This window comes from Chrysemys picta, chromosome 13 (assembly GCF_011386835.1).
Source record: "Chrysemys picta bellii isolate R12L10 chromosome 13, ASM1138683v2, whole genome shotgun sequence".
Lineage (NCBI taxonomy): Eukaryota > Metazoa > Chordata > Testudines > Emydidae > Chrysemys > Chrysemys picta.
The window spans coordinates 4,776,054-4,798,302 of record NC_088803.1 but is presented as its reverse complement, the minus strand read 5'-3'; the positions used below and the strand labels follow the sequence as shown (position 1 = coordinate 4,798,302).

The window sequence follows — 22,249 nt, the reverse complement described above, 5'->3', positions numbered from 1 at the left end:
GAGAGGCTCAGGGCTAGGGTGGAAAGGAAGGGCAGGGTAAGGGCAGCCTGTCTTTCCATTAGTGGATGGGGGGCACTAGGACCTGGGGCAGCAGACAGCAGTTGCTGCTGGGAGCAGGGCATAGGAATGTACTACTCCGGCAGCACAAGCAGGCACGGGAGAGGTGCACACTGCATTCTTTCAGGCAGGGATGGGGGGGACCCGCAGGGGGGAGGACGCGTGGGGGGGTGGCAGGTGGAGGCCGGGGCCCATTCCAGGCAGGGCCGGGGGAGAGACCCAGCTCCAAATATTGCTGGAGCAGGGCCCCCGGCCCTGGATATTGCTGGAGCTCAGGCAACACAAAAGAATATAACCCGCCACCCCCCACCCCATATTCACATCCCCACCCCCAGAACTCCCGACCCATCCAACCCTCCCCCTGCTCCCTGATTGCCCCCCGGGACTCCCCTTACCATGCCCATGCCGGTCAGATGCTGGCTCCTCCACGTGGAGGCAAAACACACTGCCAGTGGGGCTGTTTGTGTCCCTATACCAGGCTGCAGGCAGCAGGGGGAGGGGCGGGGGGAGCAGGGGAGGCTGCTGGAGGCCAATGGGAGCGGCTCAATCAGGCCCAGCCGCCCAATCAGCCATGCCGCACTCTGCATGGAAGGGAGGGAGGGAGGGAGGGGAGTGGAGGGGGGAAAATCCCGGACCTTTTAACCATGTTACCAATTCCTCCCGGACTGCTATTTAAAGACGCAAAAGCCGGACATGTCTGGGGAAATATGGACGGATGGTAACCCTATTAAAAACAACAACTACTCGCAGCATTTGTTCTCATTGTAATTGCTTTCTTCAACTGACAGAAATTGTTTTCATAAGATGTATGAAGAGAGAAGCTTCTAGACCGGGATCTTCAAACAAACCCAAGAAAATGAGATCTCCAGTTCCCATTGGATTTGGATGGTATGTGGGCACCTAACTCGCTTAGGCACCTTGAAAACCCTACCCCTAGCTCGTAAGAACACTAGTATCTTTTAAGGGGGAACAACATTTTTCTGGAGTCAGGGAATACAAACTTTGGGTAAGCACAAAAGTCAATGTGCGGATTCTCTAGCTGCAGCATATTAGGTACTCAGCGGAAACCAGGGGGTTAAAAAGTCTGGGGAAGTTAAAATAAGGTAACCAAATGTCCAGATATTTCTTCGGCCCTTTGGAAAAACTCATCCCCCAGTCAGGAGCGGCGCCAGGCTTTTTGCCACCCTAGGCGGCAGCTCCTCCTCTGAGCATTCGGCTGCGGGGGTCCTTCTGCTCCGCATCTTCAGGGCACTTTGGCGGCGGGTCCCGGAGTGAGTGGAGGACCTGCCACTGAAGTGCCCCAAAGACGCGGAGGGGAAGGATACCTGACGCCCAATGCTCAGTGGAGGAGCTGCCCCCTAGGACAGCAAAATGCTGCCCCCCGAATCCTGCCGCCCTACGCGACCGCCTAGGGTCGCCTAGTGGAAGCGCCCGCCCTGCCCCCAGTCTCAGAGTCATCCTCTCCGCGTAACATTAATCTATTCCCGTTTCAGGAATGTTCCTGAGGGATTCTGGTTAATTAACGATTCAACACTGCCGCCACATGGCAGTTCTGCGAATTGCAGCGGATAAGCAGGTAACATAAGCTTGGTTCTTTTGGATGGTGCTGCTCCTCCATGCTGGACCAGGAGGCACTGCAAATGCAGAGAAAATGGAAATATTCTTCAGCAGGCAGAGTGTGGAGCACTGGTAAGGCTGCTTGTGAATCCGCTCCGGGTTTTGTTGTGTTTCTATAAGTTCGAGGTTCTTCTCATATCCAGTGAACATTCATCTACACGCAGAGTCTGTCCTCTGAGGGGCTCTGCCTTGCCACCGTGACAAATATAAAGTGACAGTCCGGGATCCACAAATCCTTTAAACCCCCCAAAATTCATTGTATTTCTCAGACTTTTCTTCAGTGGTTTTAATTGCTACTCCTCTATCACCGTGGCCCATTGCTGGGGAAATCTCAAGAAAGATACTTTTCCCGCAGACAAGTAGCTTGAGTTTGATGCCATAGACAGAGAACAGGGATCCAATGGAGGGATTAAATTATCAGGGTGAAACGGAAAACCAAGGACAAGGGAAATGATCTTGCAAAGCCATTCTGAAGAGAGGTGGGCACGATTGCTTATTTTTTCTCTCTTTCAAAGACAATTAAAAGGTCAATGTATAAAGTCTTTTTTGGTTGGCCATGTATGTGACACCATTGAGAATCTGCTTCCCCTTTTTTTGTTCAAGTCTCTGCTCCAATTTCTTCTTACATATTTTGTGCCAGGCCCCGCTTCGCTCCGTGTCACTGTGTGCCTGGCGCAGTAATAGGCAGCGGTGTCTGCAGCTGTCAGCGAGCGGAGCCGCAGGTAAAGCTCGTTCTTGGAGGGGTCTTGTGTGATGGAGATTCGGCTCTGGAGGGGGGGGATGGAGCCGGAGGTGGAGTAATACATATTGATGTAGCCCAGCCATTCCAGCCCTTTGCCAGGAGTCCGTCGGATCCAGTGACAAGTGTAACCGCTACTGGCAATGGAGAAACCAGAGGTGGTACATGTCAGATGGAGAGATTCTGAGGGCTTCACGGTTCCAGGACTCGACTGAACCAACTTTACTTCAGAAAGGGCACCTAGAAAGGGGATACGGATTAAAAAATGTATTAAAGCGAATGTTAAAATTATATACTCTACGGGTTGAGGAAATAGTGTCTGTACATCTTGACATAGTGCTTAAATTATCCAAAACTACAAAGTTTGGTTTAAAAGTCACACAATACATAATCAGCAATACAATACATCTCTGTCATTTGGTAATGACTGGATGTAGTCACATGTTTAATGGTGAAACGCTTGGAAGTCATATATGTTTACTTAAACTAATTGTTTTTTCCAGGGGATCTCGTGTGTGTCATTGAATCTCACGATTCCTCTTTCTGCAGTATCATGTCGAGAGAAAAAATTAAGAAGCTGTTTTTGACGTCTCTGTTTTCGTTTTTCCCTACGATGCATTTTCTTTCCATTTACAGGGAGTTTAGTTGGGAAACCTCATTGCTCTGAGTTAATCTGGCCTCAATGCACAGCTCAGAATCCGCTTCCCCTTTTTGTACCAGTCCTGGCTTTGCTCTGTGTCACTGTGTGTCTCCTGGTGCAGTAATAGGTGCCGCTGTCTCTGGCCTCCATGCCTCTCATTTCCAAATACACCTCGCTTTTAGAGGTGTCCCTAGAGATGGTCAGTCAGTTTTTCAGAGACTCCTGGTAGTATTTGTCTTCATCCCAGTACACAATGGATAACCACTCCAGGCCTTTCCCTGGGGGCTGTCGAACCCAGCTCACCCCATACCTGCTAGACGTGAGAGAGAATCCAGACACGGAGCAGGTGAGTCTCAGGGTCTGTGAGGGCTTCACCTGGGCTGCTCCGGTCTGCAGCAGTTTAACTTGGGAATGGACACCTGCAAAGAGCACTGAGAAATCTCAGTCAGAGAGATGACAGCAGCGGGATCAGTAGAAAGGGGCGAGTGCTCCCTCCTATTGTACTTACATGCTGCAATAGCAAAGAGAAGGAGAGAGAGAAGCAAAGTTTTCATCTTCCCTCCTGGAAATCAGCTAGGAAGAGGCACGAAGACCCAGAGGGAATGACACAGATTTGACTTTTGCAGGGACCGCTGAAATAAAGAACGGAAATATTCTAGTCTTAAAAGGAAGCAAAATAACACTGGTCTACAATTTTTGAGAAGTCATCTGCTTCAGAGATAAAATGTGCTATTTATTATGTACTTTGGTGTATTGAATTCAAATATGACAATTAAAACAACTGATTGGCTACTGTTTCTAAGATATTTAAATTTTTACATTTTATATCTATGTATATTGTGTAGATAGTAGAGTTTTAATCATAAATTGTAAACCTAGGTCTTTTCATGTGTTTATGGTTGCTTTACATGATAATATTTCACCTGTCCTGTTTATGTAACACTTTAAAAATCAGCAAAAGGGTTATATAAATAAAATTGATTATGAAACAAAAGGCAAAAAACTATTATGTACATAGTTTAGTCCTATTCAGTGTCTACGCGGCGCTTCTTGGCTTGTCTCTTGTATTCATTAAATGGAGCATCTCTTGTCACTGTCCAGCAATAGTCTTCAAGCATTGATGGGCTCCATTTGCCCTGATAGCGTTTCTCCGTTGTTGCAATGTCCTGGTGAAATCGCTCGCTGTGCTCATCGCTCACTGCTCCGTAGATCGGTGGAAAAAAATCTAGATGAGAGTGCAAAAACTGTATCTTTAGTGACATGTTGCAACCAAGGCTTTTATATGCCTTGAGGAGGTTTTCCACCAACAACCTGTAGTTGTCTGCCTTGTTGTTTCCGAGAAAATTGATTGCCACTAACTGGAAGGCTTTCCATGCTGTCTTTTCCTTGCCACGCAGTGCATGGTCAAATGCATCATCTCGAAGAAGTTCACGAATCTGAGGACCAACATAGACACCTTCCTTTATCTTAGCTTCACTTAACCTTGGAAATTTTCCACGGAGGTACTTGAAAGCTGCTTGTGTTTTGTCAATGGTCTTGACAAAGTTCTTCATCAGACCCAGCTTGATGTATAAGGGTGGTAACAAAATCTTCCTTGATTCAACAAGTGGTGGATGCTGAACACTTTTCCTCCCAGGCTCCAATGACTGTCGGAGTGGCCAATCTTTCTTGATGTAGTGGGAATCTCTTGCATGACTATCCCATTCGCAGAGAAAACAGCAGTACTTTGTGTATCCAGTCTGCAGACCAAGCAAGAGAGCAACAACCTTCAAATCGCCACAAAGCTGCCACTGATGTTGGTCATAGTTTATGCACCTCAAAAGTTGTTTCATGTTGTCATAGGTTTCCTTCATACGGACTGCATGACCAACTGGAATTGATGACAAAACATTGCCATTATGCAGTAAAACAGCTTTAAGACTCGTCTTCGATGAATCAATGAACAGTCTCCACTCATCTGGATCGTGAACGATGTTGAGGGCTGCCATCACACCATCAATGTTGTTGCAGGCTACAAGATCACCTTCCATGAAGAAGAATGGGACAAGATCCTTTTGACGGTCACGGAACATGGAAACCCTAACATCACCTGCCAGGAGATTCCCCTGCTGTAGTCTGGAGCCCAACAGCTCTGCCTTACTCTTGGGTAGTTCCAAATCCCTGACAAGGTCATTCAGTTCACCTTGTGTTATGAGGTGTGGTTCAGAGGAGGAGGATGGGAGAAAATGTGGGTCCTGTGACATTGATGGTTCAGGACCAGAAGTTTCATCCTCTTCCTCTTCCTCGTCTGATTCAAGTGAGAATGATTCTGGTGCATCAGGAACCGGCAGTCCTTCTCCGTGGGGTACTGGTTGTATAGCTGATGGAATGTTTGGATAATGCACAGTCCACTTTTTCTTCTTTGACACACCTTTTCCAACTGGAGGCACCATGCAGAAGTAACAATTGCTGGTATGATCTGTTGGCTCTCTCCAAATCACTGGCACTGCAAAAGGCATAGATTTCCTTTTCCTGTTCAACCACTGGCGAAGATTTGTTGCACAAGTGTTGCAGCATATGTGTGGGGCCCACCTCTTGTTCTGATCTCCAATTTTGCAGCCAAAATAAAGGTGATAGGCTTTCTTAACCATAGTGGTTATACTGCGCTTTTGTGATGCAAAAGTCACTTCACCACAAACAGAGCAGAAGTTATCTGCACTGTTCACACAAGTACGAGGCATCTCTGCTCACTTTGGCTAAACAGAAATGTGTCCCTTTGCAAAATCAAACACTGACAAATAAGAGAGCACGACACTGTATGATTTCTAGAGCTGATATAGGGCAATTTGTTCAGCAGAGTGATGTAAGCTTCATTATGATTGCATCATCCATGACTTCTAGGAATAACATGATGCAATTCATATCATGTATGATGCAATACCAGCTTCAGATTGCATCATTCATTGTTTTGCCTAAAAAGCAAGTACTGTCCAAACCCAGTCATAGATTTATTCATAGATCCGGTCAAAGATGTATTTTAGTCATTTCTGGTTTAAATTGAGATCCCTTCCCTTTATAACTCACTTATCCTCCGCCATTCCCAAGTCAAGGGTCGTCTATACTGACCCAATAGCATATCTTGAAAACTAGAGCCAATCAACAATTTTAAGCATCATTTTCGTTCTCAGTGACCCAGAATTAGTAAAGTTTGACTACATTTATTTCAGAAGCATTTTGGCTGTAGAGCAGTGTAATAGGACAGGAAATATCATGTTGCCTTTCTATAAATCCATGGTGTGCCCACATCTTGAATACTGTGTGTAGATGTTGTCGTTCCGTCTCAAAAAAGACATATAGGAATTGGAAAAGGTTCAGAAAAGGGCACCAAAAATGATTAGAGGTATGGAACGGCTTCTGTATGAGGAGTGATTAATAAGACTGGAACATTCCAGCTTCAAAAAGATACGGCTAAGGGTAGATATGATTGAGGTCTTTAAAATCATAACTGGTGTAGAAAAAGTAGATAAGGAAATGTTGTTTACTATTTCTCATAACACAAGAACTAGTGGTCATCAATTGAAATTCCCTCCTGAAAGAAAGGCCAATAGAAGATAAAAGTCTGTAAGGATTTCATATTTATTTGCAGATATTGTGGAAGACTTTGTGAAGGAGATATCCCTGCATGAATATTGTTGTGTCTAGAATCAGAGCTTTGTATTTAAACAGGGACCCACTGAGGCAGGGCCATACAGGTCAGTTTTTCCCAACCGGGGGCGGGGGCGAGAGGTGAAAGTGGCTGGCAAGATTTCAGGTTAAAGGAGGGTGCACTCTCAGGGACTTGTCCTCATTTTACAATGGAAGGAGAAAATACATTTCAGATTTGAAAGACTCTGGGCCCAATGGATTGGGGGGGGGGGGGTGGAGGGTATAACAGAACACCTCTACGGGAGTTAGGTGGCTAACTCAGGCGCTTTTGAAAATACCACTGGCATCTAGCTTCATCTTTGAGCACCTCCATATATTTGGAAATCTGGTCCATGATCTTCAACATTATATATAAATGCAAGTATCTTTACTATGAATGTTTCCTTGAAATTATTATTTTTTCTAATTGAAAATGGACACAAGGGAATCCTTTTCCACACAATTTACCAGTGGAACTCCTTGTCACATGATATAATTAGGGCCAAGATATTTTTTAAAAAAAGGAATATTACTTTTCTCATTAGATTGTGTTCATCTACAAACTCAGAAGACAGGCTGTTTCTCCTGTCGTTCACACCCTGTGTGAGGAGTAACTCTATTGGAGGTAATGTGGCATATTGTGCTTTCACTCTATTACTTTTTATACCTTGTAGCATAACACATGTAAGAAAAATCATAGGCACAGAGAGGGTTATACATTGTACAGGAGATCCTAGATAGATTGAATAAATATGTTTACTGTGGTTTTTCGACTTTTTCTTTTGGAGAAGGCAGACATATATTTTATCACCTGGAAAGAATACAGTCGTTTGTGTGCATGTGTACAGAGAGCTGGGGTACTCAATGTACCACTTGCCAGACCTATACCATGTGCACCCCATTCATTCCAACCGCTTCCCCATGGGCTGCCGGAACCAGTCCCAGGTAGCTCTGGTGCTAGAAACCGAGTCTCTGGAGATGGTACAAGTGAGTGTCAGGGACTCCCCGGGTTTTACCGCTCCTGGGCCCGTTTCCTTCAGCTGCACTTGGGAGAGGACACCTGGGAAGGAAACACAGAAATGAATCCATGAGCCAGGCTCCTCTCCCCTGGGAGTGGGGACATTGAGAAAATTAAACACCCTGAGATGGTGACTAAGGGAGTGAGGTACCCAACTGCCACTGAATTGCGTTGGGATCTGGGCATCTCATTCCCTTAGGCTGCACTGAACATCTCCTCTTCTGCCGTCACTGCAGTAAGGAACCCTCCTGACCCCCAATAGACACGTACCTGAAGGGGCCTCCAGCATGAACAGGAAAATCAGTAGCAGGTTCATCTTAAGTGAAGGTGCAAATTGTCCCCAGCAGCCAGGCCCGGGCAGTTCTGTGTCTGGGGAGAGACTGAGGCTCCTCCAATCAGGGGGTTGTATTTAAAGAGGAACCCTCTGGGCAGGGATTTGCAGGGGGGTTTCCCAGAATTAATATAAGAGATGACAGGGTGTGAGCTCTGTCTACACATGGGGATCTCTCCTTGGAACAAGAAGAACAGGAGTACTTGTGGCACCTTAGAGACTAACAAATTTATTAGAGCATAAGCTTTCGTGGACTACAGCCATATGCATCCGAAGAAGTGGGCTGTAGTCCACGAAAGCTTATGCTCTAATAAATTTGTTAGTCTCTAAGGTGCCACAAGTACTCCTGTTCTTCTTTTTGCGGATACAGACTAACACGGCTGCTACTCTGAAACCTCTCCTTGGAACGCGTCCTATCCCCGAGTCAGTGAGTTTAGCTCAGCGAAATGTGAAACCGCCCAAGGTATTTGCGTCACCTGAGTTAGTGTCACTTCCCATTGTCATTTTGTTCTAACACCAGCCACAAATCTGTTGCTTTTTACAGATTCAGACTAACATGGCTACCCCTCTGATACTTACCAGCCACAGAATAATCCTTCTTGATATTTACACTGCTGTAATTCTGAGCAATTAAGTCTCTGCTCCTTTTCCGCACTTTCCTTGTGAAGTTTCCCGTTGTTCATTTTCTTGCTGTTAATACAGAATCCAACCATGAACTAAGTATTTTGTCAAACACATAATGTTACACATTTGACGACACATTCGTTCTGTCTCTCTCCCTCCACATACGTCCCATCTATGTATCCATCAATCATTCTTGCATTAGTCTGGCTTTCCTTCTTTTACATAATAACACTCATACTTTATAAACTGGGTGTAAAGGCAGGTATTTCTGGTCTGAAGGAGATAGTATAGTTACCGTGGAGTTTTGCCCCGTTATATTACAGAAAAAAGGAATATGCTTGACCTGCGCACAAGGGATATGCTTGAGGTGAAGTTCCCATGCTATATTTGCAATATATTTTTAGTCAGGGTTGCTTATCAACAAGATTTCCCACCGTATAAAATCCTGGGGGCCCTGATTCTAACCCCTCTCAGGCCTGGGCGCTATGCCGGTGCAGACAGCTATATCATGCCAATCTGAAGTGACGACAGGGACAATGGGATAGAGAAGGAAAACCCCAGTTCCCCCCAAAGATCGGAAGCATTAGTAGTTCTCTGCGTGCACTGTGAAAACCCGCTTCCCCTTTTTGTAGGTGCCCCTGCTGCACTGGGTCACTGTGCATCCCGGTGTGTGCGTGTGTATCCCCCGGGCGCAGTAATAGGTGGCGGTGTCTGCAGCTGTCAGCGCGCGCAGCTGCAGGGAGAACTGGCTCTTGGAAGCTCTTGGCTGGTGGTCAGTCGTCTCTGCAGAGCCCCGGCGTAGTTCGTGGGCGAGCCACCAGCTGAATTCCAGATATTCCCCATCCACTCCAGCCTTCCCCCCACCGGACACCGGATCCAGTTCCAGCTCGATCCGGCAGTAGACAGCGAGCTCCCGGAGAGGGTACAGGTGAGGGTGAGGGGCTCCCGGGACTTCACCGCTCCAGGACCCGACTGCTGCAGCTGCCCTTGGGCGAGGACACCTGGAAGGGAAAACACACGGATCTGTCAGCCAGGCTTCTGTCCCCTGGCAGAGGAGAACGCATGGCAATAAAACACCTGAAGAGTGAGCCTAAGGGAGTTGGGCACCCAGCTGCCCCTGAAATCCATTGGGATATCTGTGCTTCATTCCCTTAGGCTGCTTTTAAAGACTCCACCTCTAGAATGGTCCCAGCAGTGAAATCTTGTTCAGGGTTTGGCCGATGCTGGTATTCCCTTGCCTTTACTGTACGGTGCACCTTATGTGTATATATTCCCTGATTGTTACCCCTGTTTATAGAGAGGAATTCAAATCCTGTATTGCTTCATTCTGCCTCACAGACCCTAAGGAAACAGAATTAAATTCTGCCTGGCCAGTAGAAGCGGTTCCCTGGGGATAACTGAGAAAATCTCACTTAAACCAGAGCAATCAGAGGGACCAATATTTCGTTTTCCTGCCTCTTTCCTTCCCTAAGCAACTCCCAGCAGGGTCAGCCTAAAGAGTCCTGATTCACCTTCTTTGTACATTTTCCTTCCACTGGTTTGCTTGGCATTAATATAGCAGCAGAAAGTGCAATGTGCAATTTATATCACAAATACAATTATCTATCTATCTATCTATCTATCTATCTATCTATCTATCTATCTATCTATCTATCTATCTATCCAGAATGCTATTAAGCCGTGTCCAAGCACCTCACAATCTGTAATGCATTTATACTCTCAATACCCCTGTGAAGTGCCCTTATCCCCATTTGGCCTATGGGAAACTGAGGCACAAGGAGAATAAGCGTGTTGCCCATGGTGACTCAGGAAGGTTGTGGTGGTGGATGGAATTGACAGTCGGAGTCCTCCTGCCTCTCAGAGTCATGGTGTTTGCATTGTCCGTCTTGTATCTCTCTCTCTAGCTCCTTTGTTTCTTATATTGTGGTATGTCTACTTCTTCCAAAATTATAATGTGGACACATAAACACCCCAAATAGATAGATAGATATTTGATGTTGCACCCCATAATGCTTTATAGCAATATGCTTATGAATGTAAATACAACATAACTGGAATATGTTTTATGCTAGAAATGCCATGTAACATATCTGTGCAAAGATTATGTTCTTCTGCATGTATTCATCCTATATGTATGAATGTATCATTCTTGTATCTGAAACTAGAAATATGAAATATAATTCTGAGGTCCTATTGTAATTATGCAAAGTGTGGGCCATTAATGATGGTTTGGAATCTTGATGGCTCCCATTAACCAGGATAATTGGTTGTAAACGGCTCTGTTTACTTGTAAGTCTTCCTGTACACCTGTGTGCTGGCAAGTGGGCAATGAAGTCTTACAGTGACATGTGATCATGTCACCTGAGCTGGAATCCATCTTTAACCTGGTGCTTTTCTATTTAGAAGGAGGGTGGGAACCCAGAGAGGGAGAAAGGATTCCTGCCTTGTGCAAAAGATATATAAGGGGGTGGAACGGAACAAAGGGGGCTGCAGTCATGAAAAATCCTCCAGCTACCACCTGATCTGGAACAAGAACTGTATCGGGGAAAAGATTGGACCCAGACTAGATGGAGGCTAGTCTGTCAAAAAAGCTTATTGGAACATCTCTGAGGGTGAAATTTACCTGCATTGTTTCCTACTGTATTGGGCTTAGACTTGCATGTTTTATTTTATTTTGTTTGGTAATTTAATTTGTTCTGTCTGTTATTTCTTGGAACCACTTAAATCCTACTTTTTGTATTTAATAAAAACACTTTTTACTTATTAATTAACGCAGAGTATGTATTAATACCTGGGGGGGGGGGCAGCTGTGCATATTTCTATCAGTGTTATATAGGGAGAACAATTTATGAGTTTACCCTGTATAAGCTTTATATAGGGTAAAACGGATTTATTTGGGGTTTGGACCCCATCGGGAGCTGGGTATCTGGGTACTGGAGACAGGAGCTGTTTTCAGTTAAGCCTGCAGCTTGTGGGGGACATGGTTCAGATTTAAATCTGTGTTTGCAGCAGGCAAGCGTGTCTGGCTCAAACAAGACAGGGTACTAAAGTCCCAAGCTGCCAGGGAAAACGGGCTCAGAGGTAGTCCCAGCACATCTGGTGGCAGTCCCAAGAGGGTTTCTGTGACCCAACCTGTCACTATATATATATAAACTTGATTGCGCTCTCTCTCTCTCTCTCTCTCTCTCTCTCTCTCTCTCTCTCTCACACACACACACACACCACTGTTTTCTGAACATCTTCAAAAATCATAAGACCTGAGAATTTTTAAAAGACTCTAAGGGATGACAGCTGCCCAACCCCTCTCCTAATGATTTTTTGTCCGATTGTGGTGCCTAATTCCTTTAAGTCCCATTTAACATCCTGGCCAACATGTATCCTATCCCGAAGTTTCTAAACTTCTATCCCTAAGACTCCATTTTTTAAAGGTATGAAGGCAACCGGTGCGATTTTCAAAAGCACCTCGGTGCCCAACGCCCATCGCAGTCACATAGTTTTAGGCTTCTAGGGGCTTTTGAAAATTCTCTTTGGCACCTTAAATCCCTTTGAGAATTTGGCTCCTCAGTTGCTGTTACAACGCAACTTGGGGCTTTCTCAAATCGTTGCAGACTAACATCAGTTTTTCAAAATCAGTCCCTTGTGGTCTCTTTCCCTATTTCTGTTTCCAGTCCAGTGTGTAAGGATTGGATTTATTTGTCTGCAAAGCCTTTGAAAGACCAGTAAGATTGAATTTTGCTGGACAAGAGCTTTTGGCAATATTCCCACCAGCGGGTTGAAGCATGTCACTAAAGCTCATTATCCTCCTCTTCATGACATCACCTTGGTTCCCTGGTGTTGGAGGGGAAAGTTGGTTGGAAACTGCACAGACACAGGGGGCTGTGGATTGTCTCTCCGGGTGCAGCCTTGGGAGAGTAAGTGGCCGATTTAAACAGCAGACTTTCACCTCCATTTCCATATTCCCCTCCTTATAAGAGATACAAACTCCTTCTCTTAATGATCTGAAATTGCTTTAATGGGGTCTCCGATAGAAGGTTTCTCCTTACTCCTTTCTGTGTGTTTGTGCAGTGCCTACAACTTCGCGGTGGGATCCTGGTTACACTTTCATATGACTGGAGAAATAAGGAGAGGATGTCAATGATGTCACTTGGCTAGCCATTAATGTCTAGGCAGTGCTCTTAAATCAACCGTGGTGAAGGGAAATATTCCCATTGTCTTTAGTGGGCCTTGGCTCATGTTGTGTGAGAGAAGAATATTTGGCCAGAGAGCAGAACGGACGGGATTTACACAAACAGTGATTATTGGGATTGCAGAAGTGTGAAAATGTATCTTCTCTTTTAAGATTAGGTCGGAATTATAACATCTCTCTATCCATCTCCATCCACCCTATCTATCTATCTATCTATCTATCTATCTATCTATCTATCTATCTATCTATCTATCTATCTATCCCCAGACACCCCCTCTATCTATCTATCTATCTATCTATCTATCTATCTATCTATCTATCTATCTATCTATCTATCCCCAGACACACCCCCTCTATCTATCTATCTATCTATCTATCTATCTATCTATCTATCTATCTATCTATCTATCTATCTATCCCCAGACACCCCCTCTATCTATCTATCTATCTATCTATCTATCTATCTATCTATCTATCTATCCCCAGACACCCCCTCTATCTATCTATCTATCTATCTATCTATCTATCTATCTATCTATCTATCCCCAGACACCCCCTCTATCTATCTATCTATCTATCTATCTATCTATCTATCTATCTATCTATCTATCTATCTATCCCCAGACACCCCCTCTATCTATCTATCTATCTATCTATCTATCTATCTATCTATCTATATGTCTGTTTATGCCGCCTACCCCCTCTTTAATGTTGGTGTCAGAGTTATCAATTAGGAGTGAGCTACATTATTGATCCATTGCGTTCCCAGGGTAACCTGGTCACTGACTGCGGAAACAGACTTTGCAAAGACGCTCCGGAATATTTCTGTGTTTTGTTGTTTTTCTCCCCTACATTTCTGAAAATAATTTTAGAGTTGCTGTGGCTTGGTCTGAGGAGAAGAGTCAGAGTTGTGGCGATGGGATAAAAACCATCTCTGGTAAGAAGGGCAGCATAAGACTCCGCCAGTGGATAAATTCTACAAAAGGGCCTTAGGTGGCAGGGCACGGTAGCTGAAGAGGACCTTGTGCTGGCTCCTGGGAAAAGGGTGAATTTCAGCCACAGAGAATTATCAGCCTCGGTACAAAACAAGGGATAGATCACTGACACCCCCCCCCCCCTCCAATGCATAGTACTCACTCTGGGTTCAGCGATCCCAAATCCCTAAACACCAGTTTAGATCCACTCCAAAAGCTACCGCTTTTGTAAGCTAATAGCTATGAGTAAAACAGAGGAGGGGCTCTGCTCATGGGGGTCTTTGTGGGTGAAGGTAGTTGAGGGGGGATATTGGGGGTAGATACGGAAGGCAGGGGAATAAGCCCTGCTGTGAGGGTCTCTGTGAGGTGGGAATGGCAGTGGGAGGACAGAGGGTAGGGATAAGATGTCTGTGGGATTCCAGTGAACAGGTCTGGAGGTGTCAGGCAGAGGTCAGAACATTTTTGCTTTATATCAGTGTTATAATAAGGGGAATGGTGAAATGTATGGATGAGTCTGTAGGGGTGGGGGATACAATCGATTCCAAGAAACCAGGGAGAGTATTATTTCAAACTGAGTCCTCTGGGCATTGATTTCTACAGGAATCAGGGTCTGGGCACCTCAGCCAGTGCTAGGCAATATTAGAATCTTGTACCTCTGCTTGAACAAACTCCCAGTAATTGTGTCTGGGGGGCGGGGGGGCTGCGTTGTTCCTGGGATAGGTGACTAGGCTGCGTTAAAGCATCTGAGGCCCCTTGGGGAGGTGAATGGAGGGGGAGAGAAGCTCCCTGTTATTAAAATAGTATCTGTCTGTGAGGAGTTAAATCTAATCACTTGGTTTCAGTATCAATTAACTGAAAGGAACTGGATTAAATAAAATCCACGGGCTCCTGGAGTTGTGTCTTTTCTCCCAATTCAGTTTATTGTAGATTAGACAGACCTTGAGGGACAAAGTTTTTGTCTCAGCTCAGACAGTCTTTAAGCCAAGATTTGGGGACTTCGGTAACACAGGCATATACTAGGGGTCTGTTATAGGAGTGGGTGGGGCCTGGAGGAGGTTCTGTGGCCTGTGATGTGCAGGAGGTCAGACTAGATGACCAGGATGGTCCCTTCTGACCTGAAAGTCTATGCAACCAATTCCCCTGAATCGGGCCCACACCTAAGATGGGTGACCTGGCTTCCCCAGGGGGCAATTTAAAGGGCCTGGGGCTCCCAGCAGGGGCTGGAGCCCCACTGCTGGAGCCCTGGGGTAGGGCGGTGGGGCTCCACCCTACCCCTTTAAATTGCCACCAGAGCCCCACTGCTGGAGCCCTGGGGTAGGGCGGTGGGGCTCCGGGGGCTATTTAAAAAGTCCGGGTCTCCTGCTGCCTCTACCGCCCGGCCCTTTAAATAGCCGCTGGAACCCCCCTGCTTCCCCAGGGCTCCCGTGGCTATTTAAAGGGCCGGGTGGTAGAAGCAGGGAAGCCCAAGGCCCTTTAAATAGCCCCCAGAGCCCTGGGATAGCAGGGGGCTCAGGGGCTATTTAAAGGGCCGGGGCTCCAGCTGCCTCTGCTGCAGTCCCTGCCCGCAGCCAGCCCCTGCCGCACCCCCTGCCCGCACCAGTTATGCACCTCCTGTCCTGCCCACACCAGCCCTGCACCCCCTGCCCACAGCCAACCCCTGCCGCACCATCTGCCCTGTCTCCAGCCAACTGCTGCTGCAGCCCCCTGCCTGAAGCCAGCCAGTCCCACACTTCTCCATCTCCACCCCTGCCAACCCCTGCCGCACCCCCCTGCGGCCCTGCCTGAAGCCAGCCAGCCCACCCCACACCCCCCTGTCTCCAGCCAGCCCCGCACCCCTTGCCCTGTCTGCAGCCAGACCCTACCTCCAGTCAGCCCCTGCTCTGCCTCCAGCCAGCCCCATGTCCACTGGTTCCCAAAGCAGTAACCCTGCACACCTGCTTCAATGAGGGGGGAGGGAGTGGCGGGGACCCACACATGTGAAACAGAGCTCATTAATAACTGATCAACAGCATATATGACACAGAGTACATAATATATAAATTTATTATTTATATAGTTATGGAAAGTAAATAATACATGGAAGAAATGAAAGGCTTTTTTAAAATTTTTGTTGTTGTTAGTCATCCCTCCCGGGGGCCCCGCCAAAAATGTTCAAATTGGGCCCCGCACTTCCTAAAGCCGGCCCTGAGTCTGAGTCTCCCCTCGCGGTGTATCTGTACCTCAGTAATAAGGGGCGGTGTCCTCAGGTCTCTCGGGCTGCTCATTTGTAAACACAGCAGATGGTTGGGGTTGTTGTCCCTGGAGATGGTGCATTGCCCCTTAGCCCAATCGGTATAATACGCAAAGCACCCCCATCAGAAGTCACAGCAGCGACACACTGCAGCGTCCTCCCGGGAGTCTGAACACCTGGGAGGCTGTTTGTTCTGAATCAATTTGCCGTTCTGTCAACGGCAGGCTTTGTCACCCCGTTACCAGAACGCCTGGGTTCTATTTCTTCCCAGCTACAGGAGGAGTCTAGGAATTTGGAGTTTCTTCCTGGAACGAGAAGAGACAAATGACTAGAGCAGGAAATCGGGATTTAGGACACCAGGGTTCTATTCTCAGCCTCGGGAGTTTTGATTTTCGGGTGGTGCAAGGTTTAGTTCAAAAGTTCTTGTAAACTGCTTTACAAGTGGGAGGGGAGGGAGCGGGAAGAATGAATTTAGGAAAGTCATTGATCCTTGATCTCACAATGGTTCATTTGAGTTTAATGAACAGGATGTAACAACTTCTTACAGAAGCTTCCTTCGTTTGAAGGGTTACTTTTAGTTGCAGGGGTACATACAAATGCAAATGTTTGCTGTCAGGGTACACCAGGGTGCACGTAAGTGAAAACAGTGCAGGCAACATCCTACAAGCATTTCATGAAGTGGAAACATTAAACACATTCTTATGCACTGAGCCTCGAACAACGTCTGTTGTGCTGGTGCTCGCACACAGGTAAACGAGGCTGGCTCCAGCTATGCACTTGTAAGGCTTGGAGGCCTTGGCATGAGCTGGCACTTGGTCTGACAGCGTCACACTGGGCATCTTCCCTTCCGGATTGGGGTGGGTGAGAAGAATCTGTGACCGGGTCCCTGTGGGGTCAGGCAAGCGAAGGAACAATGTGGGAACCGGTCACATTAACCACATTTTACATCAGTGAAAGATCCAGATCTACGAGGAGAGACTGACCGTGGGACCAGGACTCACACCTGACTGAAGCAGCGAGGAATGTCTGCGGCGCAGACCCAGTGGGCCTCTGTGAAGCAAAAGGGGAACGTTGCTAGGGCATGAAAGGGTTAAAGCCTTGTGGCCGGTTTGTATTTCATTCCCCTGGATGCTGGTTCTCATTCCTGTGCCCAAAGCCCTGTTGTTTATGTGGCTGCTGCCCCCACGTGGCACGTGGATTCTGCAGCCTGAGTTTTTGCAGGAGCATCATTGGTTTGTGTGTCATTGTGTCTCTCGCACAGTAATAGCGGGCGGTGTCCTCGGGCTTCAGGCCGGTCATTTGCAGATACAGCTCACTCTTGGAATTATCCCTGGAGATGGTGAATCGGCCTTTCACTGAATCAAGGTAGTATGTACTCCCACCGTAGTGTATATTAGCAACCCATTCCAGTCCCTTCCCAGGGGCCTGTCTGACCCAGCTCATCCAGTAATCGCTGAAGGTGAACCCGGAGGCTTTGCAGGAGAGGCGGAGAGAGTCTCCGGGCTTTTTCACATCCCCTCCGGACTCCACCAGCTGCACCTGCGACTGGACACCTGGGAATAGAGACAGGCCATTAATATTGGTATAAAAGCAGCGGTAACACAATATTCTTCTAACTCTGCCAGTTATTCAGAGGAGGAAAATACCTTCCAAAGCTGCTACAGCAAAAATTACAAGGAGCAAAAATCCCATTTTCCCGGTTGCTGGAGGGGAAGTTCTCAGGGGACTGGCTGGTCACTGCACAGACCCAGGAGCTGCGGATTGTGTCTCCGGGTGCAGCCTGGGCAGAGAGAGGCACACATTTAAACAAGAAACTGTCTCCCTCATTTGCATGTCCCCACTTTATAAGAGACACACACTCTTGCTGCCAGTGATCTGACTGACTCGCCCTAGGGCTCCGGGTGCAGGAGTCAGACTCAATGATCTTTGACTTGTTAAAGAACATGTGTTGCTTACTCTGAAGAAAAAAAATAGGAAAATGGCTCATAGAAATTAAATTGCACCAGGAAAAAAAAATCAAAGTCCCCCAAGGAGCAGGAAGTGAGATACTTTATTACTATACATTGATCTGTCAATGCCACTCGCGGAAAGTCTGACCCCGTTGGGAGTTGGGCATCTGAGTGCTAAAGACAAGCACACTACTGTGAGCTGTTTTTGGGTAAACTTGCAGCTTTGGGACAGGAGATTCAGACCCTGGGTCTGTGTTGGAGCAGACTGGAGTGGCTGGCTCAGCAAGACAGGGTGCTGGAGTCCTGAGCTGGCAGGGAAAACAGGAGCAAGGGTAGTCTTTGCACATCGGGTGGCAGCTCCCAAGGGGGTTTCTGTGATCCAACCCGTCACACTGGACATGGAAAACAACTCCACCATATAGACTGTCTGAATTAATGCTGATCAATAAGGTCACCAACATCTGAGTGTGGGACAGAGAGAGAGAGAGAGAGAGAGAGAGAGAGAGAGAGAGAGAGAAAGCAAGAGTGAGAAAAATCTGTGGGTTGGAAAACATATTTCTTTCAACTCTGTACCTACATAAATGGCTCATTTGTACATGGAACTTGCAGGTGCCCTTTGACTCCGCCTCTCTTCTAAAGTCTCCGGGTTCCACTTCAGCGCTGGGTCCGTCAGGCTCCTGGGAAGCGTCTGCAGTGGGTCTCCAGGGCGCAGTATACATGAAATTATTCCCATTACACCAATTCAGCGGAAATGCAATTCGTTGTCTCCCAAGACAATCCCAGCCACCCTCTGTATTTACAAAGGAGCAGCAGGAGAGCGGAAGACACCGCCCGGTATCACTGTGTGAGAGACTAGACCACAGTGACAAAGCCCATCACCAAAACCAACTGTGGGTTAACATCGTGTTTGGCTCTTGAAATGGCCAAATTTAAGAAAAGACAGGAACCAACCCCAACAGCCAACACAAAGTCACTGATTTCTGCTCAGTTTTATTTTACAGAATCCCCGTATGAATGGGAAGTAGAGTCTCAATGGGAATAGGAATAGAAGTGTGAACACGAATATGAATATCCATCGCGAATAACAATCTCCCTTCAGTGCTGCCTGAAGCGTCGCCAGACACGGACCCCACTGACCAACGTCACATGGCCCTTGTGTGTGTGGAACGGGGCTCCAGAGCTGAGTCTCCCCTTCCCTCACCACATCACTCTACAATAGCCAGGCCCTCGTTCCTGGGTGAGGAAATATAGTCACTTCAGGGAGCTGGTCATTCCTCCCAGGGGTCCGAAAGTGCCAGGAGGACCCAGTGCCCTGTGCCCGGCGCTGCACAGACACAGGACGGGACAGTCTGACTCCTGCACCCGGAGCAGTAGACAGACCTTTATAAGAGACTCAAACTCCTTCCCTTGGCAATGTGAATTATTTCCGCTCATGTTCACAGCACAGTCTGGCTGTCGCACAGAGCGCTGGGCTCCTCGTTTCACTTTTGGATAAGGAAGTCATGAATACCTTTAGAAACAACTCTTCCCCCAGCTTGTATTAAGGAAGGGCCTGTTCCTAGACAAGTTAGGTGATGGTGGAAAATTTGTTTTGCAGCCCCTACCTCGTGAGCAGTGGGGCTGTGGAACGGCCGGCAACTGGGGGGGTCAGTGACTCGGGTCGGGTCACAGGGTCCAACTGGGCTGAGACACTCTCTGACTGGTGAAAATTCACCAGGGCGCAGAGCGAGGGCTGGGAATTAATTCTCTTCCCAGCCCCCTTCCCAGCAATGCCCAGCTCCACTGAAAAGTGCAGGGAGCAGAGGGAAATACGTCGTGGGAAATTCAGACGTGGATCGGGGGCCAAGTGCTGCTTTCTTTACTCTCTGGGAGTCTCCCATTCGTCTCAGTGAGGCTTCTGGTTTGAGGAAAGCTAGTAGCGCTCTGAGGAGGGTCTATGCTTTGAACTGCAGTGGGCTGCATCCCCCTCTGGAGCTGTGCAGTGGAAATGTAACAGTGAATGTTTTAGGTTTTTTACTCCGTTTGTTCTTTCTCACGTTTGTGGCCAAGGCTGTGCCGTTTGCGCCACTGCTGCCCCCAAGTGGCGCAGGGTTGAAATGGGATTTCTTCCGCTCTGGTTTTTGTATTAGCACTACTCGGCTACCTCCCACTGTGTGTCTGGCACAGTGATACCGGGCGGTGTCCTCGGGCTTCAGGCCGGTCATTTGCAGATACAGCAGGTTGTTGGGATTGTCCCTGGAGATGGTGAATCGCCCTTGAACAGCCGGGGAATACCACTGGCTCGATCCATCCGAGTTAATCTGAGCCACCCACTCCAGCCCCTTCCCGGGAGCCTGTCAGACCCAATCCATGTTGTAGCTGGTGAAGGTGAACCCGGAGGCTTTGCGGGAGAGGTGGGGAGAATCTCCGGGCTCTTTCGCATCTCCTCTGGACTCCACCATCTGCACTTGGGACCAGACACCTGGGAATAAGGACATGTTACAAATATTGGTATAAAACAACAATAGTATAATATTATTTTAACTCTGCCAGTGATTCAGTGGAAACAATACCTTCCAGAGCCACCACAGTGAACATGAAAAGGAGCCAAAATCTCATTTTCGCTGGTGCTGGAGGGGAAAGTTCTCAGAGCGAATGTCTGGTAACCTCACAGACACAGGGGACTAGGGACCGTGTTCCCAGGTGCAGCTGGGCAGAGAGAGACACAGATTTTAACAGCCAACTGGAACCGGAATTTACATATTTCCCTCTTTATAAGTGGTACAAACATCTCTCCTTGGTCAGCAGGATGCCTGTGACTAAGGCTCAGAGGGGATTCTCTGGGTTTGTGCAGCGCCCAGCACAGTGTGCTGGGGTCCGGAATATCCTTTCGCCGAAGGGAGAAATCACCAGTTGCCTTCTACGCCCTCAAATCTCTAGACGTGGCTCTAGGGCTCGACCCAAACGTTATTGCAATGAACACAGATACTCCTCTTAGGTTTAGAGGGCGTTGGATGAAACCTTGAAGGAGAACTTTTATTTATTTATTTATTTATTTATTTATTGGCTAGAGAACAAGGCAATATCTTGGTCAACAAGGTGTGAAAGATAAATTTTTCCTATAAAATTGTATTGGAAGTATAGTGGTAGATTTCCCGCCTTTAAAAAAAGTTAAACGGTGTTTAGGACTCTGCTTCTCCACCAATTTCAACATGATTTGAGCATCTAAATCCCCTAGTCCCATTGAGAATCCCAGCCACAACTACTTCATTTTGTGCACTTTCCTTCTCAAATAATCTCCTCCTGTATTGATGCTTTTCACTGCGGGTGTCTGATAAATGCCAGCTTCAAACGACTAACTCTTCTTTCGGGCTGGGATTTTCATAGGAAACTAAGGGAGTTAGGAGCCCAATTCCTACTGATTTCACAGAGCTTTCGGGGTTCTAGCTCCCATAGACCCACTTTCGGTGGCCTTTTGTTATTGTGAAGGTCAGACTAGATGATCACAAGGGTTCCTTCTGGTCTTGGAATCTATGAAAAATCCCTTGGTAAATAATGCCACATCCTTTGAGAATATAAGAATGGCGACCTTGGGTCAGACCAATGGTCCATCTACCTCAGTATCCTGTCTTCCAACAGTGGCCAGTGCCAGGTGCCCCAGAGGGAATGAACAGAACAAGTAATCATCAAGTGACCCATCCCCTGTCGCCCATTCCCAGCTTCTGACAAACAGAGGCTAGGGACACTATCCCTGCCCATCCTGGCTAATAGCCATTGATGGACCTATACTCCATGAACTTACCTAGTTCTTTTGTGAACCCTTTTGTAGTCTTGGCCTTCCCAACACCCTCTGGCAAAGAGTTCCACAGGTTGACTGTGCTGTTGTGTGAAGAAATATTTCCTTTTGTTTGTTTTAAACCTGCTGCCTATTAATTTCATTGGGTGACCCAGAGTTCTTGTGTTACGTGGATAAGGGCATCAGTGGCTATCAGCCAAGATGGTCAGAGACAAAACCCCATGTGTGTGTGTGGTGTGTTTGTGTTCATCACTTTTTCCTGCTATGGGGTGGAATGAGTCCTTCTCCATGTCTCTCTTTACAGGGAACAAGGTGGGGTAAACACAATTTATTCCTTTTGCCTCCTGTAAATATCCCCAGTGCCTCAGCCACTACAGGAGAAATTGCTGTTCAAGGGCCCTGAATGAGTGTGTGGAAATTACTTCCCCTTTTTGTACGAATGTTTT

The 22,249-nt window shown here is 47.1% G+C and overlaps 1 protein-coding gene and 1 gene segment (V, D, J or C); both read right to left on the bottom strand.

Annotated features, from left to right (window-relative positions):
- The window catches only part of LOC122173242 (Ig mu chain C region secreted form-like), a 1,717,225-nt gene that overhangs the window by 312,840 nt on the left and 1,382,136 nt on the right, over nt 1–22,249 (bottom strand).
- On the bottom strand, nt 2,202–3,677 carry LOC135975425 (immunoglobulin superfamily member 3-like). The gene is given in 3 exon segments (XM_065566469.1): nt 2,202–2,653; nt 3,173–3,472; nt 3,562–3,677. Coding segments are annotated over 3 exon segments (798 nt in total). The 5' UTR covers nt 3,608–3,677.